Consider the following 24,358-nt stretch of genomic DNA (forward strand, 5'->3'; position numbering starts at 1 on the left):
ACAAGTACACATCTAGTCCATCAGTCTGTGTGTCATTCAAACTTTGTCCTCAACATATCCAAGCCCATATCATCCATGAAATATGATTATGCCAACGGAGATACCTCTCTCTCTCTGTCGAACACACTGACAGCTCCTATCTTCCATCTTCCTCGCGTCTCAATAATAGGGCCAATTGTCTTTGTGTTTCAAATTATTTGAACCAAAATTAATTTGAAACAATACAATGACATTTCTAAGTGCCAATCCCACTTTAATAATAAAGAGTGTGCATGTACAAGCACCAGAGGAGTACCAAGTGTGCGTGCTTGTGTTTTGTGTATGTAACGAGGTATGGTATGAACTTCCGGGTCGAACATAGGCAACTCTACATGGGGAAACGAAATGATCGAGAGGTATAGGAAGCATAGAAACAAGCTGACGAGTAAAAGAAGCGAACAACATGAGAGAGCGAACAAGAAGAAGCGAACAACACTCGATAAAATTAATACCATAGTAGTAATCCCAACACCATTAATTTAAGGGCCTTAAATGTAACAGGGTTATCCCTCTACAAGTCATTGAAACAAATGGATACACCCAAAAAGTCAGACGAAATACCGTGCCTGCCTTACTATAGGAAGCATAGAAACAAGCTGACAAGTAAAAGAAGCGAACAACATGAGAGAGCGAACAAGAAGAAGCGAACAACACTCGATAAAATTGTAAGCTAGGACGTAAGAATGATACCATAGTAGTAATCCCAACACCCTTAAATGTAACAGGGTTATCCCTCTACAAGTCATTGAAACAAATGGATACACCCAAAAAGTCAGACGAAATACCGTGCCTGCCTTAGTATAGGAAGCATAGAAACAAGCTGACAAGTAAAAGAAGCGAACAACATGAGAGAGCGAACAAGAAGAAGCGAACAATACTCGATAAAATTGTAAGATAGGACGTAAGAATGATACCATAGTAGTAATCCCAGTAACAGGGTTATCCCTCTACAAGTCGTTGAAACAAATGGATACACCCAAAAAGTCAGACGAAATACCGTGCCTGCCTTAAGTACACCCATACAACATTGTGTTATTTGCTGCATGCGCGCAGAATATAAAAACATTTTGACTGGCAATAACAATAATAATCAGGAGGTGTAGATTGAGTGAGCAGGATAACAGGCACACACATGTCAAAGCAAGTGACAAATAGGATTATAGGACCGGGCGATCTCTCAATCAGATCCACGCTCGCGTGTACTAGATGCTAACGTAGATGAAAACAACATTGATGAATATTTGCTGATGAATGAAAAGGAATAGGATGTCCTTGCAGGGAAATGAAGAGTAACTTGGTGGTATAATGTACGGTCGATTTTCCATCAAGAAAATTAGTGATTTAGTGAAGGCAGATATCGTCCAATATGTTGTTGTAATGAACCCCTCGATCCGATATTTAATCACATTATAACATCGTAGAGGTACCTACTCTGAGATAGAGCATCTCGTCCGATGGGCGAGGAGCAACTGTCTCGTTATCAACCCTCAGAAAACGAAGGTGATGCTTATTTGTAGTCCTGTAGTGTTAACTCGATCTAGTTTATGGAGGAATTAATATACCTACCTAATCTACCTATGTACATTATGAATTTATTTTCATTATTATTGGGTAGCTCTTTCATTTTATTTTCTCATTCAAATAGTTCATTATTTTTGAAAGTTTGGTTGGTCCGAGTTCGAGAAACGATAAGACCTGGGAGAACAATGAGTGCGTGCTGAGATTACAACAGCTAGAGTTACATACACACCAATACCTTAATCTTAATCAATTTGATATCACTCAATCACTTGTGAAGAATTGAATCACTTCCTCTCACTTGGTAATTGGGAGTAATGCAGAATTTTACATTGAGCAGAAGCACTTGGACCAAAATGTTTGTGAGACCCCCACCCCTCACTAAAATTTAACAAAGAGAGGGTTCCTATCACAGGAACTTTTGAATCTCACAAATAATATTGCAGTCCAAATTATTACAGAGTGGTTGATTCTATTTTCTAACAAGTAACAAGCGTTTGTTATGAAAAAACTTACTATACGAGTTAAACTCATGAAATATCGAATCAAGTAGGTAAGTTTTGTGATGTATCAGTAGGTACAATTTATTATGCAAAACTCAAGTATATTTTGTATACAGAGCTAATTTTATTCGAGAAAAAAGTTATCTGGACATTTAGGTATTAACCCCAATGGAGCAGTTGCAAATGGGTAAAAATTATAAATAAATGGTCGATTCCTATGTAAAAAGTTGGGAAAAATCCAAATCTGAGGTCAAAACTCCAAAAAAATAATTGTTAATCAGTGGAATTAGGATTATCACATTGATCAATCACTGATTGCCTGCTAATTACCTGTGATGCTCTTCACTGCACGGATAGATTCTTTCGAATACTCAAATACGTCATTTTCGTTATCATCCAAATTGTTCCGTCTAATTCTAAATATTCTAATGCATCAAATTCATCAATTGCATCATCTGCTTTGACTACAAGGATAAAGTATACTCGTAATATTATGATTATCTCGTATGGCTGGTGTTGCTAAGTGTGTTAGTCATTTGTTAGACAGAATGTTCCTCTTGTGTTTCCTTCAGAAACATTTTCGTTTTAATTTACTATTCTGCTATGTGTTTCAATTTGACAATTTATGTGTGCTGTGAATTGAGTCACAAATAGATTTTGTTTTCGGGTAGCAGTAGAGTCCCCTGGAATTGGATGTCTTCTACGTGCTTTGTTGCTCCTTATTCTCTAGAAAATCATGAGATTTTCTGAAGCAATCCGTGAGAAAGAGGAAATAGTGGATTCAACCAGAAGACCTCTAGATTATGTTGACTCCACGTCCATGATCTATTTCACCCCCCACCACTAGCTAATATTCTTATCATACATGATATTGATATCCAACTAGTCAATATCTGTTACGACCATTAGTACAAATGAATACGCTGTGCATATCTCTGCTTATAAGCTTACCTATATCTCCATATCTACTTGGAAGAGATTAAAACAATTGAGCGTAATGTTAATGTTCTTCAGGCTATAGACAATGGCCTCTGAGCTCTCAACACAATAGATATCTCCACCAAATCATTGACAGTACTATTAATAGTAGAATTATTCATTAATCTCAAGGTCGTAATTGTTTCAATTATTCTGACTTAATTATCCCCACAGCCTACAATGAGAACAAACGAGACAGACTCTGTTGTGAACACGATTGATTTCCTGAAGGAATATGTAGAAGATGTTAATCAGGTGGGATGAGTAGTCCTTATACTTTCATTGAATTGTGTTGAGGATTCTATTATTTGGGCACATATTATGTACTTAAATATTATTGTGGATCACATGGAAAATGCAGTCATGACTCGTGGACAGCAGACACAATAAACAAAGCATTGGGATATACTTTCAATGAATTGTGTTGAGGATTCTATTATTTGAGCACATAATATTATGTACTTAAATATTATTGTGGATCACATGGAAAATGCAGTCATGACTCGTGGACAGCAGACACAATAAACAAAGCATTGGGAAAACTGAGGAAAATTTAGCTCACATTGAAGATTTGGATGAGAAAAAGAAGAAAAACATAACTTGCACGGAACTCTATATATCACTTCATTATTTCCAGAGCCAATAAATAATTGGACAGGTAATGCTGGTAATGAATATTCCAGTGGAATTTCCCACAAAAACAAGCAAGAAATCATCTAGAATAATCACAATTTAAAAAACGCCATACTCACAGCTTCAGCAATATCAGAAGAGTCGTCATGTAGCCTACCTAGATACAGATTTACATTTCACAGTCAGTAGAATCGGAAAAGTAATGACAGAACGGTTCAAGGATTTGGCACAGAACATAAAATTCAATGCTCATATAAATTATTACCGATGCCTTGCTAATGTTTTTGAAATAAATTATGTTATATTGTTCCTGGAACATCGTGGGAGACCTAACAAAGAACTAACCCTTAAACAAGAAATGAGGGGTGAACCCTCTCGTCCGACAAATCCTTGAAAAAATTGGTGGAACAATAAAAACATTTAAATGGTACATTTTTATAATTTTGTAAATGGATAATGGTATTCTTAGTTCTTTTTAAAAGAACCTATTAAAGAATTAGGCAATAAACAAAAACTCCAAGAAAAAAAACTACACAAACCTATGACTTTCATGTGAGATATTAGGTGCCTGGTTAACCTACTTTCATATACCTACAAGAGAGAAAGACTGTGTAAGAAATGTAAGAATTTAATTATTTTTTACATTTCCTCATGAGAAGCTTTCGCAAGCCCGCAAGCTTAAGCCTAGGAAGAAATTTGGTTACAAATATTTGTTACAGTCCCCCCCCCCTTTTTGCGGGGTTACAGATCGAACAATGTGTTATTTTTATGAACCAGCAAAAGAGTCGACAATGATGAAGTACATATACGTATATAAATATATATATATAAAAAATCGATTAGATAGTAATTAAAGTCAATGAAATTGAAGTGCTCACTCACTTTCCAGCAAGGTCTGAAGTAGAATCCATGAACTATGCGTCATCCTATAAATTGGACAAGGGGGGTTTCCTCTGCCCCACTGCCACTTCCACATTTTCTGTATTATCATGCATGTTTATTTTGCTCTCTAAACCTCTTCGAGTACGTCTATGATGGAGCAATAATTTCTCTTGACAGCTATCAGCTACGCGTAAGATGACAGGAGCATGAACATTGAGGAGGAAAATATTAAACAGTTTCCGGATTTCTTTTGAACGTCTGACGTTATCTAAGGTGGAGAAAAATGTTCAAAGTGGAACACCATCAGCATTTTGGTGCGATTGGACTTGTATACGTTTCATACTCTTTTTCGACTTTTCTTCGCATTAGGTAGACTCATAAAACAGCTCCAAAGAAATTTCAACGAGTCATGGAAAAAAAGTTAACCTTTAAGTTTACTTGTGACGTGACGCAACTTTCATGAAGTCATCGTATTTAATTTTACTGTCTAAAATGTGTACCTATGTTTAGATAAAATTGATGAAATCATTGTCAATATTGATGCTGACTTTGTTTTTTATTTTCCAGGCCAATCCATGTGAGCATCCCATAGTGATACTACGAGATGTGAAGGAACATGACATGGAAGCGCTGCTCAGCTTCATGTACAATGGGGAAGTCCGCATAGGTCAGGATCAACTACAAGAATTCCTCAAAACCGCTCAAACCCTTCAAGTCAGAGGCCTTACCGATGTACCTCCCAAAGATCATTATAAGTTTTTAAATGTAAGTATAGACAATCGTTTTGAGTTCATCTATTTTAGTAAACCCAAGTTTCAACTGAAAGTATAGGGAGGAAGAATTTTGAAAAAGATTCTTCAAAATTCTATGAAGAAGGCTAGAAAGATGTAAAAAAATTACCTTTTTCCCCTTTTGTGATTTGAGAAACACATATTCTACGGTAGGCAGTGAGATTTAAACTCCTGGAACCATCACTGACACTGCACCACTGCACTTTACAAATCACCATAGCAGTCTAAACGTATCATCCGAGTCAAATTTCTGATCACGAGGCAGACGTGCTACACAGAAGAAGAATTGAGGTTTATCTTGAGCGTAATAATAACCATAGTCATGTTAATGATATGAGTGGCTTATAGCATGATCAAGTAAATAAAAATAGTAAAGTCCTGACTATTGTAGCCCGAAGAATTATTGACTATACACATTTAATACTAGACAAAAGATTATTACCTTTTACTGGATTGTTGAACCACACCCGTTCACTACTAATGGTCAAATGGTCGTTTATGATCCCGAGAATATTTTTTGGATTTGAGTTGAATTTTGCCAATTTGAAGCTAGACTTTGTTTTTACGTACAAGAGGTGAGATATATCTGGCAAAAGTTATCTCGCAACTCTTTTCCTTCCTAATTTGCAAACAAACCCTGCCAACACTATTTTTCAAATGGTGCAGGGATGTTCAGTTTCTTCTTTCATTTTCTTCTTTATTTTCAATCTTATACTGTTTTATTGGGAAACCAAAGTGTTATATGCTGGTTGACTGGTTGTAAACAGGTCTTAGGACTGATTAGTGTGATATCGTGTTAATTAGTTTGATGTTAAGAGATCCTAATGATGGTACAATTCTGGTTCATGGCACTCAACCACAAGATGAAAGTCCTCATGTTGATCTTGATGGATTCTGTCTGAATTCCTCAATAATGACATCAGATCCTGGTACAAAATGCTGCTCTATTTCTTATCCATCTACAACAGACAGTAGCATTAGCGTCTGATAAGGTAATCGACAAGATAGAACGAAGCTAATTGACACGTTGAAATTGAAACTGATTGATTTATTGAAAGCAACTAGCAAAGATCAACTCGAGAAATCATGGGAATTAATAGTCTGCGAGTATGCCAAGTAGGAATAATTAGCAAACCGTTTGGAATCGTTCGTTTGAAAAATTGCAATAATATCATAAACAGAATATAAATTGAAAATTTACACATTATTTCCCTGGTACTAATACCACAGATAGTGCGATGCATTCAAAAGGGATTGACATTAAATTTCCGAATCTTTCGTCTTACCTATCCTATTAATCTCGAGAAATGAAAAGCTCATTTTATCCTATCTAGTAGTTTGTCTCATTTGTCATTAGGTATCTATTTCATGAAGGTGCCTGCCACCCTGTTTGTTATCACTTACAACTCTTATCAGTGTCAATATCTACGCATAATACATATCGTTCAGACTGGAAAACACACTCCTCGTTAATTGTAGGAAAATTTCATGTGAATTCCATACGCGACTAATTGACACAAGACTGATTATCGTTCAGACTGGAAAACACACTCCTCGTTAATTGTAGGAAAATTTCATGTGAATTCCATACGCGACTAATTGACACAAGACTGATCGCATGTTCACTGTTGTTGTCTAGTAATGAATTCTACTGTTTTTTCTACTCTACGGTTAATGACTACCTATGTCATTATTGATTGCGATCCATCTGTGATCATTCACATTATTACAAGTTATACTTGGACAAAGAGCAATGTTCTCTTTGTTTCTGCTGCAATCATGTGTGTTAGAGATATTGTATCTGAAGTAGGTACCTCTACGATGTTATAATGTGATTAAATATCGGATCGAGGGGTTCATTACAACAACATATCGGACGATATCTGCCTTCACTAAATCACTAATTTTCTTGATGGAAAATCGACCGTACATTATACCACCAAGTTACTCTTCATTTCCCTGCAAGGACATCCTATTCCTTTTCATTCATCAGCAAATATTCATCAATGTTGTTTTCATCTACGTTAGCAGCTAGTACACGCGAGCGTGGATCTGATTGAGTGATTGCCCGGTCCTATAATCCTATTTGTCACTTGCTTTGACATGTGTGTGCCTGTTATCCTGCTCACTCAATCTACACCTCCTGATTATTATTGTTATTGCCAGTCAAAATGTTTTTATATTCTGCGCGCATGCAGCAAATAACACAATGTTGTATGGGTGTACTTAAGGCAGGCACGGTATTTCGTCTGACTTTTTGGGTGTATCCATTTGTTTCAACGACTTGTAGAGGGATAACCCTGTTACTGGGATTACTACTATGGTATCATTCTTACGTCCTATCTTACAATTTTATCGAGTATTGTTCGCTTCTTCTTGTTCGCTCTCTCATGTTGTTCGCTTCTTTTACTTGTCAGCTTGTTTCTATGCTTCCTATACCTCTCGTTCATTTCGTTTCCCCATGTAGAGTTGCCTATGTTCGACCCCGGAAGTTCATATCATACCTCGTTACATACACAAAACACAAGCACGCACACTTGGTACTCCTCTGGTGCTTGTACATGCACACTCTTTATTATTAAAGTGGGATTGGCACTTAGAAATGTCATTGTATTGTTTCAAATTAATTTTGGTTCAAATAATTTGAAACACAAAGACAATTGGCCCTATTATTGAGACGCGAGGAAGATGGAAGATAGGAGCTGTCAGTGTGTTCGACAGAGAGAGAGAGGTATCTCCGTTGGCATAATCATATTTCATGGATGATATGGGCTTGGATATGTTGAGGACAAAGTTTGAATGACACACAGACTGATGGACTAGATGTGTACTTGTAGATGTAGATCGACATAAATTAAAGAAATTTATGTCGAACTAGCGGCGATAACACGTTGACTGCACTATTTCCCGATATATCACTGAAGTTAGGCATCGTTGCACTTGGTTGGTATCCGAATTCCGAATGGGTGACCATCTGGGCAATTGAGGGCTGCTGGCTTTTCCCGACCCTAGGTAAGGTTAACGTGAGAAGGCGGATAGCTTATCGCCGAATAGAGGGTGAAACCCGTGCAATAAAAATGCTAGCAGTTATAGTAAAATTTAACACATACGAGTATCAATAAATCAAATTTCGGCGAGTGAACACAACATGGATATGTGAAGATTTAGTAAATGGCATGGTAGATATAGATAACAATAATAATGACTTTGAGCATACATCATGCATACAATGCGTAGGTTTTTCAATATTATCATAGTTCATATTCATATGCTAGGCAGTGGAATAGAGGAATTTAGAAAAGACAATTAAAATTTAAACAGCAACAAGAAATGCAAGGTCAAAACCTAAACTGAACGCTCTGATCTGTACAATGACTGGATTGGAGGCTCAAAGTTACGTAGTATGTAGATACATCCGCCCATCTCATGCAAAATGTCAACCAATGTAAGTTCAGCAAAGACATTTGGCTATTTAAGCTATGTATTTGACACATTTAGGTCTATAATTCTGAGTAATTTGAACGGTTGTAGTTCATTTGCCTTTGGAAAGTCAGGTCTTTGTACTGCCCATTCTACTCCTCTGTGGTATGTATATGTGGTGGTATGGGTAGTATATTGGAACAGTTAGGTAGTTCTCATTCTCAGCTTATTAGAAGTACCTACACATATTATCTTTGAATTCAAAAGCAATATTACACATGCTATTATGGAATCTTACACGAATATCAATTCCAGAGCGTTCAAAGTTCCACGAAACACACTGCTCATGCGGAGGTGTGCTGTTAAGATCTCGGTAAAACAACATGGAAAATATTCCACGACCATAATGGTATTTAATCTCGCATACATTAATTTAATGTAGTTGAATTCTTCTTACTCAAAAAAAAAAAAAAAAAAAAAAAAAAAAATAAGGTTTTTTTTTTTTTTTTGTTTTTTTTTTTTCCCCAAAAAAATTCAAAAGCAATATTACACATGCTATTATGGAATCTTACACGAATATCAATTCCAGAGCGTTCAAAGTTCCACGAAACACACTGCTCATGCGGAGGTGTGCTGTTAAGATCTCGGTAAAACAACATGGAAAATATTCCACGACCATAATGGTATTTAATCTCGCATACATTAATTTAATGTAGTTGAATTCTTCTTACTCAAAAAAAAAAAAACTAATATAGGTATTCATTTAGGTTTCGTTTATTTTTTTACTCCTAAAAACAAAATATTTGTTTCTCTAAGGTTAACTTCTTTCTAACATGAAAACCATTAGAAGTATTAATTTATACTTTTTGACAATTACATATTACATTTAAATTTAAGGATAGGTATTTTATCAGCTTTGCTTATTTCATTGAAAGGAGGAAAACAACAACCTACCATAGCGGATGCTTATACAAGTTTTTTTTTTCCTTAAATTTTCGTGGTAGAGACCTTACTAATCACTAGATAAAAGCTTTTAAAGTAACAAGTCACACGTAAGAGATGAAGAAGGAGCAAAAACTAAGTTACTTGATGACCACACCTCGACTTTTTGAAGATCTTTATCTTTAAATAATGGATTCGTAGAAGTCTCGAAAAGGCCATGGACTCAAGAGGCTCTACATTTCTCCCTAAAACCATAGGAAGACATTCCCGTTACATTTGAACTATGTAGATAGAAGTGTGTACTTTACTACATTGGTTTCACAGTTCACACCATCGTAAACTACAACCATAATTACCTATTTAGGTGATGTTTTACCATAGAAGATTCTAATCATTTCTAAGTGAAATGAGTACTCTACTTTGCTTTTTTCAAAAAACTGAAGCTACATCGACTATTTTGTCAGATATGCAAGCCGATAAGTTTCCTACAAAGTTGGTCTGACGTCACGCACAGAAGAAAAAAAAAATCCGTTGGTCCTCATTTTTCCTGCTCTATGACTTTGAAACATCACCCAAGTAAGCGCAACTGATCTATTCTACTTTGCATTTTTCAAAAAACTGAAGCTACATCGACTATTTTGTCAGATATGCAAGCCGATAAGTTTCCTACAAAGTTGGTCTGACGTCACGCACATAGGGGGGCGTAGAATACGATTAGAATACGTGTAATTATGCTTAATAACAATAAGTATGAACTTCCTTTGGAAATTTTGGGATCGTAAGTGATAGGTATGTTGTATTAGAGGCGCGAGACCATGATGTTTGATTCTTAGATAAGTATGAACTTCCTTTGGAAATTTTGGGATCGTAAGTGATAGGTATGTTGTATTAGAGGCGCGAGACCATGATGTTTGATTCTTACCAAGAGAACAATGGTTGTGAGCGCAAAACATAACAGGCCGGTTTGAAGAAACAGTCAAGGATTTTGATATTATGTATATTATCTGTTTTACAAACAACTTTACTTTTGGTCTTACACATACATGTCTTTTTTCTGCTGTTATTTTTCGTTGAATAGGTATTACCAAAAATTTGCTCTAAAAAGAAAATAATTCAAGACATCCCGCCTCAAAAGGGCAAGAGCCTGTATCATTTCCAAAACATCTTCAATTTTACGACTCCTAGACACTGTATCAACATGCGTGGTGTTAATAAACGCATCGTATATGACAAACATATAACATTACGGAACATCATTGCATTCTGATATTAACATTCCGACGTACGAAGTAATAAGACTCTCTGAGAATGTCATCGGCAGAGCGATTAACACACACTAATTAGACTTGGTGTGTGTATTAGACTTGGAATTAGAGTTATGAGAATTAGACTTGTGCGTAGTGAGGATCTATTTTTAAGACACGTTGGATTGAATTTCAACACGTTCACTCCGCTTGGGGCATTGTCGTCGAATGCATTTGGTGTGAGTGACGCAAAAATGTGGTGTCTTTATTGCTCGGATTTCTGTGTTGGTCTTTTAAAAGGTTCATGGTTAATATACTGTCAGCATTTTTCAAAAGATGATAAGATGGCACCTCAAAATGTTCTTAGAGCGCTTTCCCTTCTATGCAATTTTACATGTTGAAAAAGATCTACCTTTTCCATCCTCGTGTTTCTAATACCACTTGTGCTTCCTCTCTCTCCCCAGAATTCGACGTACAACGTCCCGTGGTCGACGCCGTCCAGCTCTTCGGAATCTCACACCGCTTTCTCTCACTCTCGTCTCAACAACGACTCCCCCCTCTCCCCTCCTCCTCATAAGCGGAGTCGCAGCACTGAACCCCCTCAATATCCCAGCTCGCCACACACCCCCAATCACACGGATCATGCTCAGCCTTCCCGCGAATCTCTGCTCAGTCAAGCCTTGGAGTCTACACCCCACCTACACAACTCTAGTAATCAAGTAAGTAGTCCTTTACGAGTATTGAAGTTTGTTAGGTAGTACATGAGTTGAAGTAAGGAAACTAATCCTTTTCTGGATCTGGGCCTTTTCCGTGCTCTCAGGCAAATCATTCCTTTTGACCCGTCAGGAACCGCAATTTTCTTGGTTAGAAAGGAAATGATAACTATACCCTGTAGAAATTGTAGACGGCTTATTACGGAAAGTGAACAGTTCTGTCCACCTCGCAATTTTCTTGGTTAGAAAGGAAATGATAACTATACCCTGTAGAAATTGTAGACGGCTTATTACGGAAAGTGAACAGTTCTGTCCAAGACTTACTTAGACTCCAAGTAAAGGATTTTAATATCCAATGACACCCACTCGTACAATATTGACGTGCCTCTGGCGTAACAAACAGAACAAGTACATAAAAGCTTTATTGAGACTGCCCAGCTAGGATATGTGGTCCCATTATTTCAACAGTTGTCCATTATAAATTACATAGATTTGTCTCGGTAATATTGAGAAACTGATCTACATATAAAATATCCAACTCAAAAGCTCCGTAGAAAATCAGCACCACCATCCATCATCAATTAACTTTCACCCAACCTTCAGTGTCGATTTGTAAAATGCAGACATGCCAGATAAAAGTTGCCGACAGCCTGTCAAGCCTTGTCAAAACTGGACCATTCTGGCAAAAAAATTATTTACTTTATCAATCTACCACGGATAGACAACAACGCGACCGCGACGTACTTGCACATAATTATAATCATTACTCTGTCCTGTCTACCGTATGTAGACATACTTGATATATGGACGTACGCAAAGCTTTTAATAAACACATTAATCAGACATTCTTCCTTGAGGTTGCCTACCTACCGTTTTGTAGACATACTTGATATATGGACGTACGCAAAGCTTTTAATAAACACATTAATCAGACATTCTTCCTTGAGGTTGCCTACCTACCGTATATCTGCCTTCACTAAATCACTAATTTTCTTGATGGAAAATCGACCGTACATTATACCACCAAGTTACTCTTCATTTCTCTGCAAGGACATCCTATTCCTTTTCATTCATCAATGTTGTTTTCATCTACGTTAGCATCTAGTACACGCGAGCGTGGATCTGATTGAGTGATTGCCCGGTCCTATAATCCTATTTGTCACTTGCTTTGACATGTGTGTGCCTGTTATACCTACCGTATGGATATAATTCAAAATCGGAAAGTCCTTAATCATTCAATTAATCCGCCCGTGATGTGTGTGTTGCAAATTGAATTTTGCCCGGGGGCAGGCATCCTGCATGCATTTTAAATTACAATCTAGACTCATTCCCATCCTCCTGAAGAATTACAGCTTCTTGAGATTATTGAGAAAATTTATTCAAGTATACCCAAGAGTATATGAGGTGGTCTTATCAGCTACCAACTTCAAGCAGCTTTAGGGGATCATCGGATTAAAGCATCGCGCTTCAGATTACATTAGAGTGGCTCATCATTATCCTAATTATATGGATATTGGGAGATGTATTGCATTTTATATTTGTTCACTCAAGTTTGCTACGAGTGCTTATTAATTCTATATTAGACTCATTTGGATATGTAATGTTTGTCTTGTTTTCTTCTGTCAAAAGAGTGCCGAAACATGTAGAAGATATAAAAGACATCAATGATATCAGAAGCAAGAGGAAAATCCCTGTAATAACTCTGCTTTTCATCACACTCTTCACTATCACTAGTAATTCTCTTTAGACGAAAATTTCCACTAAAATTAATATCATTAATGAAGATCATAACCATTCTTTAGCAAGTTATAGGTACTCTGTCTGATTCCTCGTTCACACACAAGTACACTCTGGTACTTACATAGTAAAGTGTTAACACGCCTCACTGTTACATGCGTCATAACACTCTTCACTATCACTAGTAATTCTCTTTAGACGAAAATTTCCATTAAAATTAATATCATTAATGAAGATCATAACCATTCTTTAGCAAGTTGTAGGTACTCTGTCTGATTCCTCGTTCACACACAAGTACACTCTGGTACTTACATAGTAAAGTGTTAACACGCCTCACTGTTACATGCGTGGCTGCTCCTAGTTCATGGTGCGATGTAATTACCTAATTACTTCAGCTACACTTATATTACTTAGTAGCGTCCGTGTCTAAGTATTCTTGAGCCATTGAACACGCATTACTCATGTTTAACCTAAACCTATTCCATTTGAAACACCAAACTCCACACGTCTCCTAGTATGTACTTGAAGTTTCCTTCATTAAACTTGAAACGTTCAGAATAATCAGAATCTAATTAAGCAATTATGTACACAAGGTGAAGATAATTTATAATATTTGAATAAGTTAACACACTTAAAATAACACCGAATTTTTCGATGTGCTCGAAATTCTTTGTCTGGGTAACTCGTGAGGTCCGATTCTTTTACTACAAAGTCTATGTAGGCCACTTTACTTATGAAAATAAATGATACTTAGTAGCGTCCGTGTCTAAGTATTCTTGAGCCATTGAACACGCATTACTCATGTTTAACCTAAACCTATTCCATTTGAAACACCAAACTCCACACGTCTCCTAGTATGTACTTGAAGTTTCCTTCATTAAACTTGAAACGTTCAGAATAATCAGAATCTAATTAAGCAATTATGTACACAAGGTGAACATAATTTATAATATTTGAATAAGTTAACACACTTAAAATAACACCGAATTTTTCGATGTACTCGAAATTCTTTGTCTGGGTAACTCGTGAGGTTCGATTCTTTTACTACAAAGTCTATGTAGGCCACTTTACTTATGAAAATAAATGAGGTACCTGTTTGATTTTTGAACAAATGGCGGAATTTTTGCATAATTCATGTATGGCCCACAGGAAATTTTGCCTTTCAAATGAGGCGTTGTCCCCGCGGACAAGGCAGTTCAAAAATCAGCCTGTACAAATGGACATCCGCTTAAATTACTTGGGGCCTTATCTTTTAATAGATACCTATACCTACATTAGTTAGCGGGACTCATTAATCAAATCATAAACTGCTTATCCATCTACAATTCCAGACCCCTCCATACAACTCCAATCGCTAGTTTGGCAACCGATTTCGTGACCATAAAGAATGACACAAATTAGAATAAAATAATAATTCACAATGATTTATCATCGAGTATCAACAGATTAACAAGTTAAGAATTCCTCCCTGCCTCGTTAGCCAACTATCAGTTGTTTTGATAGTTTTACGGGAGTGTCCAAGCTGTCCATGGTGTCATTTATCACCCGTTATGCTTCAAAGCACAGTAGTGTAATACGCGTTCATTCATAAATATACACCGGATATACATGAAGAATTAAAGGATTTGACCTTTCCTTTAAATGAAGTTAGCCATTTAAATACTCGCACATGAAAATCTAGAGCGCCCAGAACTCCGTCAAGAGATCCCACATGGGTCCAAACTTCTTATTGTGTTAGAACCGAGTTCAATAAAATTTACTCTTACATTTCCCTTTTATGTTTTTATTCCACGACATCCCATGATTTATTCAATTAATTTTTATTACGAGAAATAACAGACCATTTATTTCTATGACGGTCTATAATAGTCATAGACTTTGGGTCAGAACATACGCTGCTCTGGCCAATCTTCCGCCGCGGTCTCTGGATTGCAAATCTCTTATCTAAACCATCTGGCACGCGTGACTTTTGATCCGAGCGAAAAATCTCTTTTCAAAGCCCAAGTGCAAGTCTTCATTGCCTAAGTACAAGAAGTCCATGGATAAATCTATGTCTAAAAGAGAAGAAAGAGATCTCAAGTTAAGAAGAATCATGTAAAAATGGCAAGAGATTGTTTTTGCTGGTTATGAATGATGACGATAAATTTAGAACGGATCGAACCACAGTAGACCGTCGCGATATTCCATAGAAAATAACCAAAGGAGCTGGTTAATGGAGCAGTTGCAAATAGGTAAAATTTATATGGTACATACAATGGAAGAGTTGCAAATAGGTAAAATTTATAAATGAATGGTCGATTCCTATGTAAAAAGTTAAAGAGAAATCTAAATCTGAGGTCAAAACTCCGAAAAAATAACTGTAAAAGGTCGAAAATTCAATTTTTATTTTCCGTTCTAATGAAAGAGTTCAAATATGTGTGACGTCAGACTTTACGCAGTTGCTATTTTTGTCCGCTAGGTATCGCCAGTATGCAAGAGCGCTAGCGGAGGAGCAGAAAGAACTGCGCAGAAATGTATGCGCACACATTAATACGTTGCCTGCGAGGGAGCTTTTCTCGGGACATTTGATGTGACGTCTTCGCCTACGGGAGCATATGTCGTGACGTTAAACTTCACGATTTACCGGTATTATTTAAATCGATTTATCTCGGGATCTAGAAGTCGTAGAAGAAGAAGAAAAAAAAAATCCGTTGGTCCTCATTTTTCCTGCTCTATGACTTTGAAACATCACCCAAGTAAGCGCAACTGATCTATTGGTACATAAATGATAATGATGGATACTTTAGTACAAGGTGTCCATTAATTAGGTTCCTATATAATTTTTTATGTACACTTTATCTCCACACGCGGATTAAAATTATTATAAAAAATGTTCAGAGTTGTTAGATCATAAATTTACCATCATCACCCAGACCTCCTAAAGTTTTACGAGACGGTTTCTTCCTAAAACTTCTTTAGTACAAGGTGTACATTAATTAGGTTCCTATATATTTTTTTATGTACACTTTATCTCCACACGCGGATTAAAATTATTATAAAAAAATGTTCAGAGTTGTTAGATCATAAATTTACCATCATCACCCAGACCTCCTAAAGTTTTACGAGACGGTTTCTTCCTAAAACTTTAAGATTGACCTGTGTTTATGAGCCTCATGTTTGATTTATTTTTTCACTTATTTTAATTTCGTATTGGATATTACGAAACTTTTATGGTATTTTGAATGTCAACTTATTTCACATCCATTAGCCACCAGACCAGATATTGGTCTATGTGAATGTTGTAGCTTCATTATAATCAGAAGGAATGTTACTGACTGGTTTCAGCTAAACTCAGCTTTATGTCAACCAAATTATCGGTGTGACTAGTGAATTCCTAATAAACTAATTTGTCTGGGTATTTGTGTCAATCACTTTGCTAGCGCTCAATAGATGAATTGAAACTCTCCAAATCAAATGCTGAGGTATTTCCTAGCCCACTTTCCACAAAGGCCTACCTTGTCTTCAGCTAAATTTCAGCAAAAACATCCAATTTCTTTTGAGGACAATATGAAGTCTAAAACTGAGAAATATTTATTTATTATAACAAATAAATATAAGCTGTCAGCTTGTGTCTTGTAGATCAACACAGCAGTAACAAACATTCCTTTGGAAATCTTCATCTTTGGAATCCTCTGGAAGTCTAAAATATTGCAAATTGCAATTCCGAACACAGTTAACTAATCAAGCCAATTCCATTCTCTTCTTGCAGAAAAGCGGCATCTCAGATTCGTCGCCCAATGCTCACTCTACCGGCGAAGAAAGCAACTCTAGTGACACAGAACTCAGTGAACGGGGAGGCGGGAGCATGCAGCATCATCTAAATTGCAATTCCGAACACAGTTAACTAATCAAGCCAATTCCATTCTCTTCTTGCAGAAAAGCGGCATCTCAGATTCTTCGCCCAATGCTCACTCTACCGGCGAAGAAAGCAACTCTAGTGACACAGAACTCAGTGAACGGGGAGGCGGGAGCATGCAGCATCATCATCCGGGCCTATCTGATCTCATGTCCAAGTCTGAGCAAGGGGACTATGCGGGGAGCGACCATATGGGCTCGATGGACGGTGCCCGAGCCAACTTCTCTGCCTCTCTACTAGGATTACAAGGTAAACACCAATTGGGGGAACAAAAGTTCACGACGAGACAATCAAACATGGCTAGAGACCATCACCCTGGTGTATGGCAGATAAAAAAAAAAGATATCTTTTCATAATTCTGCCATCACCATTCGGCTACAGCTGAATCCGCTAACAGCAATAGAAGTTCAAATTTTTCCCTAAATTATAAAAATCTGATTATTCGATTTAAAATTGCTGCCTCTTGATTTTTTTTTTTTTTTTTTTTTTTTTTTTAAAAATTTTTCTCCAAAAATCGTGGCGGCCAATTTTTGGTCACAAATTTTCCATCTTAAAATACTCCCCGTGTAATCAGGAACTGTTCACACAGGCCACAAGTACACTTCAAAATTTGTAGAAGGCTTTGGAAACAAATCTCCTAGAGAATAAACAGGAGTTTATAAATGAGCCCCAACCATCAAACCTAGTCCCAACCTTAGAGCAGCTTCAATGGAGTCTTGACCTCCCAACCACTGCTGAAAATTTAGAAATTGAGAATTTATTCTGAAAATCCATGAATTCTGAGAATTCTGAGTATTTATTCTGAGAATCCATGAATTCTGAGAATACGTGGTTTTGTAAACATTTTTTTTTTTTTTAAAGAGGTTTGACAGAGGGAACTGTACCAGATTTCAACAGATCTCTTCGAGAAGTCTTAAAACGGAAAATGAACCATCTGCAAAGAATTTATTAGTAATCCAATGACTTGAAGTATTTAAATAAGTGTGCCAGTGTCTCTAATGTGAATTTCAATCTGTTTTTTCCAGGATTACCGGCAGGTCTGCTACCAGGACCCTCAGGAATGCACAATAGCTCAGATAATAATTTTGGTGAGTCACACTTTATTTCATCTATGAACACACTTGCAGTACTAATTTTATCAGTAAACTAAAAAAATCACCTCATACTCGTACTTAGTATTATTAGTTATTGGGGAGCTCAAGTGGTTTTCCCCCATAGTCATCGAAAAGCAACAAACATCATTGCCTTTATGCCTTTGATTACTCAGTGATGATTGATCTGATTTATAATATCTTTTTCCAACATACTTACTTATGTAATTAGGTACTATTTGTGTTCGCGTGTTGCGATCGCCCGATATACCTACATATTTTTTCGATGAATAAAATTATCAAGCATGACCTTTATGCAAAGGCATTGGAACTTTAACAACAAAATAATTGAAAACTCCAACGCCATGGACCTCTTATTCTTGATCTCACATCACATCCAAAATAACTACACCTCTACTCAATCCTCAGTATTCCTCAGTTCTCTTCAAAATCTTGATACATTTTTTGAATTCGGAATTTTTGACAAAGATATGTGACTCTCAATTTGCATACCCATTCAATCAACATTGGGGATTTCTTTTCCATTATACATAATATTTCCGATTCAAATTTCAACTTTTTTTACTGTACATGGAGCATTCGTAAACTTGTGTGCATAATCTGATGTTATCCACCGACCGGCCATTATTGACAAAGAATGAATGATTTTTTTTTCTCCTTTTCTGAGATTAATTGAAGCAACATTTTTTTCTTTCTGAAAATACCCTGATTGGTTAATCATACTTTTATCAGTGCCCAATGTACGGGTGAAAATCTGGGTTATTTTTTAATCCTTCTGAATGTGAACTACCTTCACTGGTCATTTTACGACCCTCTAGCTGGGGAGTCTAGGGTCTTCTCAATGTCCATTCAATAGTAATTTAAAATTTTAAATTTACTTAGAAACTTGAAGATTGATAATTGCATTGTACCTAAAAGGAGGAAACATTTCGGAGGTATTCTTGAAAAAATAAAATATCCCAAATGGTACGAGTACAAGCCCAGGAAAAAATCATAAAAATAGTCAAGTCCCCCCTCACATTGGACCACTGGAAACTTGAGCGTTCCGATATAATTATGAATACAAGTACGATCTACGATAGGTGACATTTTATAATGATTGAAAAAAAAAAAAAAAAAAAGTTTGGTACAAAATGTACATCCCAAGCCAATAACCGGTTCCGAGAAGCGTTCGGACTTTTTCAAAATGAACTTAATTTATTTATTTATTTTCAAAACTAGTTTTGATTAAAGAAATTTAATACTTTTTTGTACTTAGGAGAAAGAGAGAGAGAGAGAAACTTGATTTTTGTTACTTTGTATTATGTTTAATATTATTTAATCTTGAGATTCTTGAGGGAGAGAGAGAGAAACATCAAAATATTACCTATTCATTATTAAGTATTGCCTATTGGTTGAAGAAAAAGTAGTGATTGTGGTGCGGTACGCCAAACTAAAACTTGCCAAAGAAGCTTCAGTTTTCTCTACTTTGGCATTAAGATACTCGTACCTACATTCTATCGATCTGAATGGTCATAAGTAGGAAAAAATCCTTATTATTTAGGATAATTTCTTGTATGGAGGCACGTAGGCATAATAGGTAACACATTATAACCAGAAAGTGGAATTACAAAATCATACCTAACCTGATTGGGAAATTTATACCATTTTATGAAGAATTCAATAATCTCTACTTTGGCAAGAAGATACTCTATCGATCATACCTACATTCTATCGATCTGAATGGTCATAAGTAGGAAAAAATCCTAAATATTATTATAATTTCTTGTATGGAGGCACGTAGGCATAATAGGTAACACATTATAACCAGAAAGTGGAATTACAAATTCATACCTAACCTGATTGGGAAATGTATACCATTTTATGAAGAATTCAATAATCATCATAAAGTTGAGAATTGACTATTTGATTTGACCAGCTGTTTCCTGTATTGTCCGTATTTTTCGAACATAGAATTCAATAATCATCATAAAGTTGAGAATTGACTATTTGATTTGACCAGCTGTTTCCTGTATTGTCCGTATTTTTCGAACATAGAATGTGTTTTGAGTCTAATCCTCCGACAAAATTTTCAAAGAAAAAAAAAATCAACTCAAATAACTTTGCGAGTGATTTTTTTCTCTCAATACCCTAAGCTGAATGTTCTAAAGCTTAGTTTCTTGATTAATGCTGAAAGCCATCCGCTGACTAATGTCCGAAGAATTCGATATGCACTTTACCAGGATTGGAAACAACGTTCGGTAAGAATGACCGATATGAATCATAACATCAAAGCTCCAGCTCCAAGTTACCTATTACAGATTTTTGCTGTAAGCTACATAAGTAGAGAGGTACTTTCCCCTAAGCTGAATGTTCTAAAGCTTAGTTTCTTGATTAATGCTGAAACCTATCCGCTGACTAATGTCCGAAGAATTCGATATGCACTTTACCAGGATTGGAAACAACGTTCGGTAAGAATTACCGATATGAATCATAACATCAAAGCTCCAGCTCCAAGTTACCTATTACAGATTTTTGCTGTAAGCTACATAAGTAGAGAGGTACTTTCAACATGCTCCTCAATGAAGTTAAGGTAAAAAATAAAAAAGCCAACACAATTTCTATTTAGGAGGGAACGTAACAATTTTTAGGTGCCTAGGGGAAAGGGATTCCTTGTACTTTTCTGGAAACCAAGTTTGGTGAACGCGCTTATCATACTCATGCTGGCAGACTGTCGGTTTATAAGAAATGAGGTACATACAACATGGGGTCGAAAGCCTTTTGGATATGATAAGTACCTTTTTTTCAAAAACTGGAGGTTTCTTAAACTAAAAGTTCTTTGAAAAATTACCTTCCAAATTTACGCCTTTACAGGACGAATACATGAGCAGTATCAAGAAGGCTGTGGTCGACTTCGCCATTCATGATCCTCGAGAACCCCAGCTGTCCATCATGGAAAAGGAGCAAGTACCATCCCTGAACCCCATGCTAGAGATGGGGTCCGAATTCAAAGACACGTTTGACCAGAACAAAAAGAAGCTGGACAACAGTCTGTTCACCATACATCCGGTGCTGTCGGAAATGTCCAACATTTGGTTCAAAAACTTCAAGTGAGTTGAATTCACATGGTAATCCAACTTTAGTTCATTAGACCTGCCAGGTTTTCACGTACTTATCAAAGACTGCTACCTATGTCCCCAGTAAATTACCAATGACATTTCTCAGATGTCAAATAGTCACTAGTTGTTTTGTATTTGAATGAGTGATCATGATCAATATTTTTTTCTTATTTTTGGGTCAAACCGGTCATAAACGTCACAATGTAGGGTCTTCACTGTTCAACTTTGTTTCACTTGTAGCTTCTAGGGTGTTTTGTATTTGAATGAGTGATCATGATCAATATTTTTTCTTATTTTTGGGTCAAACCGGTCATAAACGTCACAATGTAGGGTCTTCACTGTTCAACTTTGTTTCACTTGTAGCTTCTAGGTACAGTTTTGTATTATGTTGGAAGTTCATAAAATTATCCTTTGGTCTTTAGGGACTGGGAAGAAAAACTTATGCTACTTCAAGAGATCATTGACGAATGGGTTAAAGTGCAGCAAACGTGGATGTATTTGGAGCCGATTTTCTCCTCTCCGGACATTCAGGCCCAAATGCCGGAAGAAGGTCGGAGATTTAGCGCTATGGATAAGGTATGAGATATTGCACTACATATGACTTTTGCTAATGAGAATTTTCACTTTTAGTAAATGTAGGTTGCTGATGGGGGCAACTAGGCACTTTTCATAAAGATTGATCAAAGATACTTTTGATCCAGTTCAAGCTGTTTATCACTTAACTGCCACATCACGTCATGTATGATTGACACCACATGGTCCGACACTACAGCTCCACAGTCCTCATGTTTCTCACAGAAAGTTCCCAACTTTCAACCCAAGATATACCTACCTACTCGAAATCCAATTACTCGTATCATTATGATTTCTAACATCATGATGGTTTCTAACAACCTTTTCCCCTTAGATTTGGAAAGACATCATGAAAACCGTAGCTGCAGATCCTCGCGTCAGAGCATTTCATACGTAAAATGATCACAATACCTATTATTTCAGTTCAATTCAAGCAACCTTTCAACACAACTCAATAATAAAAGAATTTTCAAAGTACAAACATTAGTAACTTAATGCCTTCTTTTTATTAATATTAAAATTATTATTGTTAATTATTTTGAATTATTATATTGAACACATTAAATATAATAGTACTATTATTAATACAAATAATAATGTAAGGTAATACAATATTTTCTTATAAAGTGTTAATATTAAGGATTTAAGTATAATACCGTATAGTACAAATAAATTTATATTACAAACAAATTTGAACAAACACCTTTGTTGTTTTTATTGCCAAATTGTTACATAAATTCTTTCGGCCAGCCACTCACTCTCAGGTAGACCTGATCAGGTGTTAGGATAGAGTCAGTTCTACCTGATAGTATGTGTGCTCATCAGGTGTTAGGTCTACCTTAGTGTTAAAATCTGAAGGTGTGAAGTAGGATAGCATGCAGACGTAATATGTACACATACATTGAGCTGAGGAGAACAGATATAGGGGTAATTGAAGGCCTTGGGGAAGATATGAAAAGAGCCGAAATCCAGAAGGTAATGCGGGAAAATCACAAACATTTTTCCCTCGTACCATATCAAACCTGATCATGATTGATATTTTGGATCCTATCCCAGGATAAAAGATCAGATTATTGGGACAATCCGATCAGGGAAATATTACTCAAAACAGTGCATCTCTCAAACTCTCATTATTTTTTTCAAATTTTATACAGTTAACCTGTGTCCACACATAGTCGACACCGCGCTGCGCCGTCTCGATCGATGTCGACTGAAACCGTACAGTGACTTCACAACACAGATTCACCTCTTGAACTTATCGCGTCGATCGACCATCGATCGGCACCGATTACGTGGACACAGCTGAACAAGTTATTTAAGTCTACTCCTACATACTGCAAGTGCAAGGTACATTATTGTATCCTAATGTTATGATAGAAACAATTAGAAATGTATTAAAGTTAAAACAGGATAGAGAAAACAAAGCTATTTGCAATTTATTCTGCGCATTTGAGGAAATGTATTCCGTAGCACCACAGGTCTGTGGTAACACTGCTGTTAATTGAAGTGTGTTCTTAATGCTTGTACTTACTTCTATCTATTGGTAAAAAAAAGTTCCTCAGTGGAAAAAAAGTTGTTCTTTTTCAAGGTCGAGAAGATTGTAGAAAGAAGATTAAAGAGATAGTTCCCCCTGGTCAGAAGTTCTGTGTTTTCTGAGGTAGTTTTGTGTTTCTGAAGAAGTTTTGAATGAGAAGATCCGACCCGAAGATATTGCACAGTGCTCGTGTGAGGTCGTGTGTGTTCGCATCCTCTTAAGACGTTTGTTTTGTGCTTTTGGAAGTGTTGAAGATCTTAGAAAAAGAAGAATTTTATGGACTTTTGGAATCTTATTGACTGAACAAAAAGGACATAATTATGACTTTAGATAAATATGGGCTTTTTTAGGAAAAAGAAGATAAAAGTCTCTTTCTTGTCGCGTCGTCTTGTACTTGTGGTGTCGGTACATTATTGTACCCAACATAATCATTATTAACTGCAAAATCATTCAGTATATTTTGTTGGTAATCCCCAAAATACATACATATGCTAAACTACAAAAAAATCTAAAATAAATAACGTTTCATAGGTTCTCACTTGCCTACAAACTCCAAAAATCTGTGTAACAAATAATAATTTAAAACCAGTTTTTTGGTTGAGTATTGTTCCTCAAGCAAAAGATTACCAAGCTACATTCTATGTCCAGAAATGTTTAATACATTTATTAAAAGAACCAAAATTTAAATCCAAATTTACCTAGTTTAGGTATGCACGCATAATGCTGTCGTATTAACCCAACAATGG

At 36.3% G+C, this 24,358-nt stretch overlaps 1 protein-coding gene across 3 annotated transcripts in view; it reads left to right on the forward strand.

Annotated features, from left to right (window-relative positions):
• LOC103515057 (protein abrupt) overlaps positions 1-24,358 on the forward strand; it is a 66,651-nt gene that overhangs the window by 37,161 nt on the left and 5,132 nt on the right. The window contains exons 3-7 of one of the 3 annotated variants that reach the window (XM_026827799.1): positions 5,121-5,318; positions 11,415-11,669; positions 17,149-17,236; positions 17,404-17,544; positions 18,321-18,383. In XM_026827799.1, the coding sequence (XP_026683600.1) occupies positions 5,121-5,318; positions 11,415-11,669; positions 17,149-17,236; positions 17,404-17,544; positions 18,321-18,383 (745 nt within the window). Of the gene's footprint in view, positions 1-5,120; positions 5,319-11,414; positions 11,670-17,148; positions 17,257-17,315; positions 17,545-18,320; positions 18,384-24,358 lie in introns of all 3 variants that reach the window. The other 2 variants (XM_026827789.1, XM_008479979.3) reach the window with 2 other exon arrangements.

This window comes from Diaphorina citri, unplaced genomic scaffold (assembly GCF_000475195.1).
Source record: "Diaphorina citri unplaced genomic scaffold, Diaci psyllid genome assembly version 1.1 scaffold47, whole genome shotgun sequence".
Lineage (NCBI taxonomy): Eukaryota > Metazoa > Arthropoda > Insecta > Hemiptera > Psyllidae > Diaphorina > Diaphorina citri.